Source organism: Perognathus longimembris, chromosome 2 (genome assembly GCF_023159225.1).
Source record: "Perognathus longimembris pacificus isolate PPM17 chromosome 2, ASM2315922v1, whole genome shotgun sequence".
Lineage (NCBI taxonomy): Eukaryota > Metazoa > Chordata > Mammalia > Rodentia > Heteromyidae > Perognathus > Perognathus longimembris.
This window is the reverse complement of record NC_063162.1, coordinates 26,581,763-26,595,215: the sequence shown is the minus strand read 5'-3', so window position 1 is coordinate 26,595,215 and position 13,453 is coordinate 26,581,763. Positions and strand designations below refer to the sequence as shown.

Here is a 13,453-nt window from a genome sequence, read left to right as displayed (position 1 = left end):
AGAGAGCAAGGGAAGGGATAACATTGTCTGAACAGGAATATACTCTATCTGACTGATGTAACTACCACCCATGTGTACATCACCTTTATAATAACAATAAAAATTAAAAATGGCAAGATCATGATTTCAGAAAGAAACCGGATCCTTAAATAAAGTGAAAATGCACAAGAAACATTATCTATAACCCCAATAAGGCTATATACACAGGGAACTGGGGTTTTTATAGGACAAGTGAGGCCCTTAAAATTATTGTCATAGTAAAAATTAAGTATTGAAGAGAAAATGATAAAGTCAAGAAAAGGGAGGAATGAGAGATATGATGTATATGGGAGGAGGGTAGACAGAAATGATATTGCTATGTAACTGTAACTCCTCTGTATACCACCTTTATAATAAAAGAAAATTAAAATTAAAAATGATATTGCTTGAAGATCTAGGTTGATTATTGTAGATGCCTCAGAATCAGGAATTGTGTAGTCTCTAGCTTTGTTCTTTTTTGCTCCATATCGATTCAGAGTCGTCAGACATTGTGGGACAAGCCTCCAAAGGTTACATCAGGCAGATCATTGGTATGAGGCCAGAGTGGATTAAGTTGTGGGACTCAATCTCAAACAAAAAAATGAAAGATTGCTTTGGCTATTCTAAGCTGTTTGTCCTTCAATGAATTCTAGGATTTTTTTTTTCTTCTCTTAAGAATGTCATTAATACTTTTAGGGGGAGATTGCCTTGAATGTGTAAAATGCTTTGGACATTGCAAACTTTTTAATAATATTAATTCTTGCAGTCCATGAACATGAGAAGTATTCTCATCTTTTGAATCTTTCTTAATTTCATTCATCCATGTTTTGTAATTTCCATGGTGGACTTATTTTACATCTTTAGTTGCATTTTTGAGCAAATCATTTTTAGTTAAATGTGTAGTTGTAAGTTTGGGTCTTTTACAAATTGATCAGTTGTTGCACTTTATACAGGTTCCACAAAAAGAAAACTTTCACCTTACTTTTCTTTACCTACAAAATAATAGAGTTGACAGATATGATGATCAACCTGGAAATAATCTAAAAGATAGTTGTTGCTGACCATATGATTCAGAGAAATATTCTAGAAGACCACAAGAGGGCAGCCTTGCCAAAAAGAGAGCAAACTGGAACACAAGATTTCCTAGGGTGGGAAGTATGCTCACCTCTCCCCCTCTCTATCTAAAATGAAGACATGCATAAACTTCACTTACCATTTAAACTTTTTATTTTATTTTATTTTTTGCCAGTCCTGGGGCTTGAATCAAGCCCTGGCTTCTTTTTGCTCAAGGCATACACTTGAGCCACAGAGCCACTTCTGGCTTTTTCTGTGTATGTGGTGCTGAGGAATCGAACCCATGGCTTCATGTATACGAAGCGAGCACTTTACCACTAGGCCATATTCCCAGCCCCAATTTAAACTTTTTGTAAATACTGAATATTTATTTTGAAATAAAATTTTTCTCAGGTTAACTGCGGAATGCATCTCATTATTGTTAGTGTATGTTAGCAGTTTAGTTATCACACACGGATGCTTTCAACATTTATTCATTTGTTCCTTTGAATACACTAATTTAATCATAATTTCTAACTCTCTAGCTATTCCTTCTGATAGTTTTATAAAGGAATCTCTCAACTAGTCATTATTTATTAAACATGGATACTCTCAATGACTCTTTTATATCATCATGAATTGCCTACAGACTTTGATGATAGTGAGCAAATGTATACATGACAAACTATCAAGAAACTATTTACCTAATTACACAGGACAAGATGTGTCACTTTAGCATTTTATTGTAGATGTTTCCTAAATTCATAAAATTAATTCTAATTATTAATTTTTACTGAAACAAAACATCAAATCAACAATGTGGTTCTCAACTAGTATGAAAGAAAACATGCAGTTTCTGAACTCAGGATTCTATTGCTAGAAGAATTTTACAATAGACAAAAGAATGGCATTTCTTTCATGAAGGGAAATTTGAAGTGGATCTTTATTAAAGGATGGGGAAATCAGCTGAGGCAGAGCTGGAGCGGGGAGGGGAGGGAGGCGTTCCTGTTGTTAGACAGCAGTGCAGGATGGCTGGAACACAGGCAAGGAAACCCTTGTTCAACAGGGTGAGACAGCTGCTTCCTTCAGCCTGGCATTTTAATTCAGACTGAAATGAAAGAGAGCTTATAGAAGTGGGGTACCTTGGCTAAGGTAGCTTCAACTGGGGAGGTGTCAATATCCTTCGGATCGACCAGAGGTTTCAAGGTAAAATTCTGTAAAATGTTTGTCAGGATCAGAAACAGCTCCATGAGGGACAGGCCCTCTCCAATGCAGATCCTCTTCCCTAAGAGACATAAACAAATTAGTCACTAAGTTCTGACTCTCAATAGCATGCATAATGGCTTGCATATGGATATGGGATCCATAAATATAGTAATGAATGACTAATTCACTGGTGATTTCTTCTATTTATACCTTTATTCAGCCTAATCTTCTGTTGGTATGTTACATGAAAAAAAGTATTTTTTGTGCAATCACATTGAAACTGCAGTGCTGAGACTTTTTAGTAACAACTTCTTGGAAACTCATGCATATAGGAAATATGCACATAAGCATACACACACTCATCTATTCTGACTCACATGATCCCAAGTTTCTTTCATCACTGATGTAGAGCTCATGGTTTATTTCCCCTAAACAATACTCTAAGGAACAACTCTAATCCTTTAACATAAGTGCTGAAGATTTTTCTAGAGCCTACCGTAACCAAATATGATAGGAAATGTGACAGACATGCCACAATCAGCTCTTCAGGACTTAGTTTCTGCATTTTCCTCTCACCCATTTCCCCCACACCTAAGACATTACCTTTCACTCTTCCCTAAACAGACTAGAAACTTCTGATTTGTGATTCTCAGATTTCATCACTTCTCTAACTGGAATGGTCTTCAGTTCCACTCCCGTCATTCTCCATGGTCGTGTTTAGTCCACTCAGTTACATTATAGCTTTTTCAAATATCTTTGACACTCTCAGGACATAACATGCACTCCTCACTCCCCTGTGTGTACCACGATGCTCACTAACACTGCTAACGCAGCCCAGTTCACATGAAGCAGAAGTTACTCCTTCACTCCTCCAATAGACTAGAATCTAAGATCTTTTTGTAGGCCATGGGGTTTTGGAAAGTGAGTGAGATCCCATCACTACCAGTGAGCTCGCATGAACTGGCTTCTTAAGTCACGTGAGAAAGGATTGGTAAAACCCCAGAGGCGCCTCCATGCAAACCCTCTGCATCTCACTCGGCCCGACACACAGGTGACACCACAGCTTGCTCACCTGCTGAAAATGGCAGGAAGTACTCGCTCTTCTTAAAGTTGCCACTTGCATCCAGAAAGTGGCCGGGGTCAAACTTCTCTGGGTTGGGAAACTCTTTGTCATTGTGCAGGACAGAAGTCAGACATGTTAATATGTTTGTACCCTGGGAGAAGAGAAATGGGTAAATGAGATCATAGAACTTGAAAAGGAATGAGAGCTATATCAGCTAATCCTTTTGTTTGTTGATGAGGAGATATGTTTCTTTTAAAAAGGAGGGGGTTGGGAATGTGGCTTAGTGGTAGAGTCCTTGCCTAGCAGGCATGAAGCCCTGGGTTTGATTCCTCAGCACCACACCAACAGACAAAACTGGAAGTGGCACGGTGGGTCAAGGGGCAGAGTGCTAACCTTGAGCAAAAGGAAGCCAGGGACAGTGCTCAGGCCCTGAGTCCAAGGCCCAGGACTTGCAAAATTGGAGAATCTATTTATTTAGTGTCACAGAACAAATCAATGGCCAATCCTAGTTGGTCCTAAATCAGATAGTGTCAATACAGATCTTTTTTTTTTTTTTTTTGCTGACTACAAAACCACACAGCTCAACAGCTATAGTCTGACCTCAGTACTTACTTTGCTGAAACATTGAGATGTGCATTGCTCCTGATAAATAAACCACAGTATTATGAAAGAGGATGACATCACTAACAATCCAGCTCCTTCCCTTGAGAACCCAGTAGCCCAATTAGGCCCTATAGTCACCCTGGATTTCTGCATAAGAACATTTTCATTCAGAATACAGAATCCTAAGAGCCAAGGAGAATGATGTTCACTTGATACTGAGAAGAAAACCATCTAAGTTCAGGTCAGATGCCTAACACATGGTTGTTCTATATTCTAGAAGGGTAAGCAATCAGGAATGCTACTGCTCTGCTATCTGGGGGCTTAAGATTCCGCAGCAGGAAGAATCTCACCTTTGGAATGAGGTAGTCTCCTAACTGAGTATCCTTAGTCACTGTACGGCAAAAGCCTGTGGGGACCAAATCAATGTATCTCTGGAGCTCATGCAACACAGCATCTGTGTAGGGCATTCGCCTTCTGTCCTGCATGCAGGGTCTGCGATTCCTTCCAATCACATGATCGATCTCTTCTTTGACTTTAACTAGCAAGACACACATCAGAATCTATATGAAGTGGAACATAAATGCCATTGGCATGACCTCTTAACCACTGTCACATTGTGGTGGATGATGAAGATAGAGGAAAGAAAAACTCTTCCCTTGTCCTTAAAGGGGAAATGAAAACGAAAGGGGAAATTCGACACAAAAAGAAAGGGAAAAATGTGCATTAATTGAAAGATAAATTAGATATATTCATATGAATGGTATTGGGAGAGATGAGGAAAACAAGGAAAGGGAGAGGTGACATTGTTCAAGATGCACTGTACTCATGGCCTGATGTGTGAATTGATACTTCTTTGTACAACTACTTAGAATTTAAGTTGTTTAAAATGATAGTTTTTGTTAATATATTATTTACACACATTACATATTCTTCCTACTTATAATGTACATAAGTATTATAAAAAGTTACTGAACTTCAGCCAGGCACCAGTGTCTCACACTTGTAATCCCATCTATTCAGAAGGCTGAGATCCGGGGATTGTGGTTCAAAGCCATCTGCGCAGGAAAGTCCATGAGACTCTTATCTCCAACTAATCACCAAAAAGCCAGAAGTCAAACTGTGGCTCCAGTGGTAGAGCACTAGTCTAGAGCAAAATTCTAAGGGACAGGTCCCAGGCCCTGAGTTCAAGCCCCACTACTGAAACTAATGAGAGAAAGGAGAGGGAGAGGGAGAGAAAGAGAGAGACAGACAGAAACAGAGACAGACAGAGACAGAGAGAAAAAGAGAGAGAGAGAGAGAGTTTCCTGAGTTGATTTTGCTGTGTGTATGTTTGTGAGAAGAACATCCAGCATTGAGGCTATATTATTAAGCTATGCCATTCACAAGAAACTTCTTATGGATAACAGGAGGACAGAAGAACCACAAACAAGGTGGAAATTTTGGTGCTGGAATTATAGAAATGAGTCTTATGAGGCTTATTACCACCAAAAATGTCTTAATGCCTTAAATCACAAAACATGATTTAAGACTGAAGAAAAATGACCTCTTTGACTCATTTATAATTTAAAAGAGTGGTGTGAGGAAAATTAAATATGAAAAAAATTGCATTTACACAAGAAGCCATGTTTTCAGGGATTTTTTTTTAAATTTTTTTGTTAGTGGTGAGGCTTGAACTCAGGGCCTGGGCACTATCCCTGAGCTCAAGGCCAGTGCTCTAGAACTTTGAGCTACAGCTCTACTTCTGAACCTGTGTTGGTTAATTGGACATAAGAGCCAGCCTGGGCTGGCTTTGAACTGTGATCCTCAGAGCTCAGCCTCCAGTAGCTAGCCATGGGACACCAGTGCCTGGTATGGTATTTTTTAAAAAAACAGAAATAATATATAGGCCAAACATTGTGGTACACAGCAGTAATCTATGCACTAAGAAGGATGTGGTTGGAGAATTATCAGTTCAAGCTCAAGGCCAGGTTCAGCTACAGAATGAGACCTGACCTCAAGACAAGATGCAATGAGATCGCAGCTGAGTGGCAGAACACCCGCTCATTGTGTGCAAGGTCTTGGCTTCAATTTTCAACATCAAATAAATAAATAATAGAAGTTTTCTTGTGGTTTGAAGTATAATTGTTTGCTGCTAAAGAGTAAATGTCTGTGCCCTTGTATAAGTCTTTATGTTGCTAATGCATTTGAGTAGGAATAATTTTCGAGAACATCACTCAGAAGCAATACACCTGCTTAACATGCAGGAAGCCCTGGGTTCAACCTCAGCATATAAAATAAAAATACCTTTGGACAAATGAATATTTGCTTGGGCTGAGAAAGGACAATTCTGCCCACATCCTAGGATAAATATTATCATGGCATAGTATTGGTCCCAAACGTACACCACAGCAGGAAAATCACTATTTTCAAATCCCTGCTGTCATTTAAACATTTCATTTCCTTTGCTTCACTGTCAACTAATTTAAGTTGAATTCACTCAGGGTTAGGAAAATACACTAACATGGAGAACTTTTCTTATATATTAATTATCTAGGCAGGTAAAGGGTAGGATGGGTTATTCAGGTTGTCTGTCAATTTCTACCTAGAGTTTCATCTCTCTGCCATCTGTGATCATACCTGAGACTTCTGGATGCTTCATTAAGATCAAGAGGCTAAATAGCAAGGTGGAAGTTATTGTCTCTGTCCCAGCAATAAACAAATCCCATACAGTGATGGCAAGGTTGTCCATGGTAAATTCAGACTGTTGGTTGTGTTTTTCCTGGAAGGGATGTATGAAATATAGTTGGGCTTTTTTTTAAGGCTTATAGGGAATGGGAACATAAAACAACTCAGCCTAACATGAGCATTTAATAAATGAAGCCAGACTTTCGAAAGTATTTTCTTTAAAGGCCAGTTGAGTTGACTGAAAACTACAGGTAAGAATTACAAATACCCATATTCTTCCCATTCACTGAAGCAGATCCTCTGTGAGGTTTTATTTAATAACATACATAGCCTGATGTCATTCACTGATACTGTCAATTACGAGTTCTGCTGTCTGTCCTATCCAAATTTCTCATGAGTCCTCTAGTACTTCACACCCCCAACCCCCATGGCCATTGTAAGGGCTAACCTGAGAACCTGAGTGACTAAATGTAAGTTTTAGTGTTAAAATTGTAACAGCTTCTAACCCCTGGTGATGACTCCATACTAGAAGGCTGCACCCCCACCCGTGAGACTAGTTTTTTGTAGTTTGACATTTAAAAATATAGGGAGCCCTTGTTCCCCTCTGTACCTAGGTAGCAACCATGGTAACAGACAGAAAAAAAAATTATCATAGTCATAGACTATAGAAATAACCATAATAGTAGTAGAAGTGCCATGGTAACTGTTGGGTTGATTTACTTATGATTGAGTACTGGATTGTTTTAGCCTGCTCAAGCTTGATTAGTGGTAATGGGAAAACATGGTGGCAATTGCTAAAATAAAGTTGATACTAGGTCAGCCTGACCACAGAATTCTGCTTCTGTAAACGGCTTGCTTAACCCATTTGTGACTTGCTCTACCCCCTGCATTAACACCTTACATCAGTGCTACGTGATCACCTGTTGTCAGTTCCTGATATTGAGGCTAGTTCCCGTTATCAAAGCCAAAATAGGTTAACTGATAGGGTAGATAGCCAACAGAAATAGGGCAAGACTTGCTTACTAAATGCCATCCAATCAAGTATTTACCAAATTGGAAATACCCTGCCCCGGTTATAATCGCAGTAAAAACCCTTCCTATCTGAGGGTCGGGGACTCTCAATCCAGATTCACTGTGTCGCTGATGGTTGAGAGTCTAGGCTCCAGCTTGCAATAAAGACTCTCATGCATTTGCATCAGAATCAGTTCCTTGCTGGTCTTTGGGGACCCAAAATCTTGGCATAACACCATTCCCACATCACCAATCACATGCACCCAGAGCCTCAGATAGAACCCAGATCACCTCCTTAAAATTGCCACACATCTAATCTCCGAGCTTTCCATTTCCGAAATCTATTTTGTTCTCTTTAAGCACAGCCACAGTTTGCTCCTAATCTACCTAGAAAGACTTCCTAGAGTCTTCAAAGGTAAGGATATATATTTTTTTTCCTGTCTCCTTTGAGGTTATGTTGTGTGCAATGAGATGCTATCCTCAATCTTGAAAGGGTGAGTGTATTCAAATCAGCCCCCCAATTAAAACCTACTTTTAACATGCAAATATAAAACCCCTCTAACTCTTAGTCCACTGAGAACTTAAATTATCCCAACACACTCAATATGATTTACACAAGCACTGGTTTATAGAAGCACTAAATATATTTTAGAGAGGAAATTGTGTTTAAATATCCTCAAAAAAAAAAAAAAAGAACAAATCTGTAAATCAGATCACCCACAAACCTCAAGTAAAAAGCACCACATTATACCTTTTCCATTTTAATCAGGAAATAGTCAATAAAGTCCTGAGGATTATTGGGATCCAGAGATTGTTTATGTTCTTTTATTTTCTTCGAAATAAACTTCATTTGTTCCTCAGCTATTTTCAAGAACTTCTTATGACTTCCTGGGAGATAATCTAAAACAGGGAAAGCACTGTGGAGCTGGAAAAAGAGGGGAGGGGGATATTCATGAACTCATTGTATAGTTTATAGAAGAAAGAATATTTATTAACTCATTTGTAAATATTAAAAACCCATGCTAGGTGTCAAACATTTCTGCTATACACTGAGAAAAGCTACATAGAGCTGGGTGCTGGTGGCTCACGCCTGTAATCCTAGCTACTCAGGAGGCTGAGATCAGAGGATTGAGGTTCAAAGCTAACCTAAGCAGGAAAGTTCGTGAGACTCTTATCTCCAATTAACCTCCAGAAAACCGGAAGTGGGGCTCTGGCTCAAGTGGTAGAGCACTAGCCTTGAGCTGAAGAGCACAGCGACATTGCCCAGGCACAGAGTTCAAGCCCAACAATGGACAAAAAAAAAAAAAAAAAAGCTTATATGACATGTCTATTGCAATAAACTATCCTTGGAACTCGAAGATGAGAGAACACTGATAAAATGATTACCTTTCTTTTGTACAAGCTACAAAGCAACTCCAGAACCACTTAAACGGATCATCTAGTCACAAGGAATTTAGTCTATTATCACCACTTTCCTGATGAGATTGCAGAGGTCAACAATTCTAAGACACCAAAAACCACCCAACACCAGAAGCCATTTCTCAAAGCCCTGTGGTTTCCCAAGTTTATAAAGTTAAGGTTAAAAATAATTTTAGCCCAGCAGTGTAGCGTACACTTGTAGTATCAGCACTTGGAGGCTGAGGCAAGAAGTTCAGTAATATAAGACTGCTCCCTTGGGCTGGGGATATAGCCTAGTGGCAAGAGTGCCTGCCTCGGATACACGAGGCCCTAGGTTCGATTCCCCAGCACCATATACAGAAAACGGCCAGAAACGGCGCTGTGGCTCAAGTGGCGGAGTGCTAGCCTTAAGCGGGAAGAAGCCAGGGACAGTGCTCAGGCCCTGAGTCCAAGGCCCAGGACTGGCCAAAAAAAAAAAAAAAAAAAGACTGCTCCCAGCTACAACACAATACCCTGTCTCAAAGAAAACAAATGACTAGTTTTGGAGGCTGTGCAGCTAACCCATATGAGTTAGTCTTCCTCTAACCATGAGGATGAAACTCCTTGGATGTGGACTGCACCAAGGGTTAAAGGTAATCTAAGTTTCTGCTCTCTCCAGCTCTCTTCTGTATCTTAAAGCTTAACTAGAGCAGAACTACAACAGTGATGTTTACTGGGCCATTTAGTCTTACGCTGCCTGCCACTGGATTAGTCACAAACTACCAATTTCCTGTTTTAAAGCTACACTTCTTTTTCTCCCATTGTGGTAAAATGTAAATAAAAGTGATTTCCGTTTAGTTGTTTGTTTGTTTATGCACTCAGTCATTCATTTGTTTTGGTTTGTTTTTAGTCCAGTCTGGCTTTGAACTCTAAAGCCTCCCATCTTCAATATAGCTGGAATTCCTGGTGAGCTTTACCCTGTTGCTACAAAACATCTTTTAAAAGACTGGGATCCTCACGCCAGAATCAGATATGGCAGGAAAGGGAATCTGAAAAACACTGGATGTAAGACTCTTAGCCCATAACCTTTCTTTCTTTTTTTTTTTTTTTTTTTTTTTTTTTTTTGGCCAGTCCTGGGGCTTGGACTCAGGTCCTGAGCACTGTCCCTGGCTTCTTTTTGCTCAAGGCTAGCACTCTGCCACTTGAGCCACAGCGCCTCTTCTGGCCATTTTTTGTATATGTGGTGCTGGGGAATCGAACCCAGGGCCTTGTGTATATGAAGCAGGCACTCTTGCCACTAGGCCATATCCCCAGCCCCGAGCCCATAACCTTTCTTTAGTTCTTTTTTAGAACCAAGAATATTTGGTGGCCTCCACATACTATCAATGTGTCTGAGGGCTTACTGATGCTGTTCTTTAAAAATGGGATAATACTTAATTTACAGGAAACAAAAACATTCTAGACTATTACAAAGACATGTCTAAAAAACAAAGGTCGTTTTTTGTTTTTTGTTTTTTATCCCAAGTATATTTCATCAAAAAGAAAGGAAAAAAAGAGGGTGTGTGATTAGGAGCATGGTTCAAAGGGTAAAGTGCTTCCATAGCAACATGAAACCCTGAGTTAAAACCCCAATAACATTTTTTTTAAGAAGAAGAAAATAAAAAGAATGCACAACTCAGCACTCAGCCTTCTCAACTATTGGCCCACTATCCTCATACTCCCTCTTCAATCTTTCCATACATATGTGTTCCCTAAATGCCTTTTTTTTTGGGGGGGGGGGAGGTGTCTGTCATGGGCTTGAACTCGAGACCTGCCCACTGTTCCTGAGCTCTTTTGCTCAAGTCCAGTGCTCTACTACTTTGAGCCATAGCTCTACTTCTAGTTTTCTGGTGGTTAATTGGAGATAAGAGTCTCATGGGCTTTTCTGCCCTGGCTGGCTTTGAACTATGATCCTCAGATCTCTGGTTCCTGAATAGCTAGGATTACAGGCATGAGACACTCATGCCTGGCTCAAATGCTTTCTTTAGTCAAAGATGATAGCTTCATGTCTTCTCGGGGTCCCTGCCCTTGAATAACCCAGATTTCCTTCCCTCCAGCCCCCATCCTCCCGAGTAATGTGCTGTGCGCAGGGCTGCACCTCACCTGGATCCAAGGAGTGCTTACGATTGTCAAAATTTTATGAAAATCGTCAATCAAGGTTTGGAATTCTGGATCACTGTAATCAAAACGATTCTTGAAAATGATGGAGGAGATCACATTGCAAGGAACACAGGACAGAAAGAAGGTAGGGTCACAGGGAGACCCTAAGAACAATAGAAGTCTGAAGTTAATACACAATTTTCCTACCTATCTTAAATTTACTACTCAAGTCTTTTATATTGATAGTTGCAAAAAAAAAAAAAAAAAAAAAACATGGAAAATGCCCAATCTGGTGAGTTAAATAATATTGACTCAAAAACACAGTGGGAATTCACCATAGAGAGTAATTTAATGTTTTGAAAATATTTAAATACTGGTATTTCAAAACCACATATCATATCTTGGGTTCCTGACCTTATCACTTCCTACCTCACTTCCTCGCTGGTCTTTTTCCTAGTCCATTCCCAGGCCCACACGTGCACATCTACATCTATTGACACTCTGAGATGTGTGTGGTGGCAGCCACTACCCTTCACATCCACGCCCTTCCACAGGAGGCGAGTTACATCCCACACAGGAAGGATCTGGTTGTCTCTGTATCAAATCTAACTAATTGGTTACTTGTCCACATATGGCAAAGGCTGCTTAATGATTACTAAACTCCATAGTCTCATCCTCTTCCCGTGTGCATAGACATTTACATGTTCCAGGTCCTCTTGCAATTAGGTGAGGACCTAACACAGGAGACTTTTTCTTGTGCTCCACTTCTTTCCTTGGTCTTTTTTCTTTCCACTCAACACACACACACAAAAAAAAAAAAAAAATGAGCTACCAGATACTCATCAGTCTGGTTTCCTGAAAAGAATGTTATGCTGACCACTTCATCTCTTCTTACTGCAACACGAGCAAATACTCTACCACTTGAGCCACAGCTCCACTTCAGCTTTTGGTGAGTTAGTTGGAGATGAGGGTCACTGACTTCCCACTCTGGCTGGCCTCAAACCATGATCCTCAGTAACTCAGGTAGGATTACAAGTGTGACCCACCAGTCCCCAGCTCTTACCATCTCTTTACATCCCCTCCTAACAGCATTTCATATAGCCTAAATATTGCTGTTCATTATATAAATAAATACATACCATTGGTTTTTTTTAAGGCTTCCACCAGATACAAGGCTTCTTCTTGAATTCGATCTTCAATAGTTCTCTTCCCCATCCCCATATCCCGCAAAACCATGAGGGAGAAACGCCGAGTTTGCTTCCATGTTTCTCCATTGCTGGAAATGATTCCTATCAAAATAAAGGAAAAAGAAAAAAATGTTCTCCATTGCCACGAACTGTAGTTGAGCACACGAATCTCAAGAGGCAAGGATGGAAAGATTACATGAGGCAGGGATGGAAAGGTATAATTATGTCAATTTCCAGAATTCCTGAGGAAATCTTGAACATTACCTCAAGAGGGAGTGGTACAGAGAGACAAAGAAAACAGAGAAAGAGAAGGAGAAAGCATGCCTCTGTGTTGGAAGGAATCTTATGGCCCTCTATTCCTCAGGAAAGAGACCAGATATGAATAGATGGTTCATTATATCTTAACAGCACTTCCATGAAGTGTTTTTGCACCAAGGAAAATCAACATCTGAGTTCCAAAGGTAGGATAAGATCAAGGGAAGAATAAGTTTACAGAAAACTTTGTAGAGAACAATGTGGAGGAGAAAAGAATTCCTTATCTCTGAGTCTGGGGATCCAGTGACCAGTGCAAAGTCTGGAAAGTTCAAAGCCAGCTCCCAAAAGAAATAGATTCCCCACAACTTATAGTTGTTGGCCAAGTTCTCATTGTGTTTACCTGTCAATAGAACACAAGGAACATACATCATTCAGTAGGAACCATAACACAAACTGGGGAGCTTCCTCCTTTCACAGAGTAGCCCACAGTAGAATATTTTCTCCTGTTCCTGGGCAGCTCCCATGAGTCAGGCTCCAAACAGACACACAATAATGGCATTAAGCACTATGGGTTGTACTGTTTCACTAGGCTCTGATTTTTGGTACATGAAGTGTATGAAATTAACTTCTGACTTAGAATATCCTCAGCTTGTATGGATTATACATGGAAGCCTCAGCTTGTATGGAGTATATATGGATGTGTGCCCAATGTAAGTTGAACAACATCTGATCATAATATTAAATGACTCTACTAATATCATTCTCCTAAATAATCACTGTGGTGATCTCCCCAGTCCTCTCTTCAGAGCCTATCTGTGCTCTATGCTTCATATTTCCTGGGTTGAGATATTTTTCAGTCTTTTTTCTAAAGAATAGA

At 39.8% G+C, this 13,453-nt stretch overlaps 1 protein-coding gene across 4 annotated transcripts in view; it reads right to left on the bottom strand.

The window, feature by feature from the left end:
- LOC125346243 (cytochrome P450 2C3-like) overlaps window positions 1-13,453 on the bottom strand; it is a 74,229-nt gene that overhangs the window by 48,436 nt on the left and 12,340 nt on the right. The window contains exons 3-9 of one of the 4 annotated variants that reach the window (XM_048338654.1): window positions 12,274-12,423; window positions 11,138-11,298; window positions 8,370-8,543; window positions 6,560-6,701; window positions 4,294-4,481; window positions 3,350-3,491; window positions 2,175-2,356 (exon numbers count right to left, since the gene is read on the bottom strand). In XM_048338654.1, coding sequence (XP_048194611.1) covers window positions 2,175-2,356; window positions 3,350-3,491; window positions 4,294-4,481; window positions 6,560-6,701; window positions 8,370-8,543; window positions 11,138-11,298; window positions 12,274-12,423 — 1,139 coding nt within the window. Of the gene's footprint in view, window positions 1-2,174; window positions 2,357-3,349; window positions 3,492-4,293; window positions 4,482-6,559; window positions 6,702-8,369; window positions 8,544-11,137; window positions 11,299-12,273; window positions 12,424-13,453 lie in introns of those variants that run through there. The other 3 variants (XM_048338656.1, XM_048338653.1, XM_048338655.1) reach the window with 3 other exon arrangements.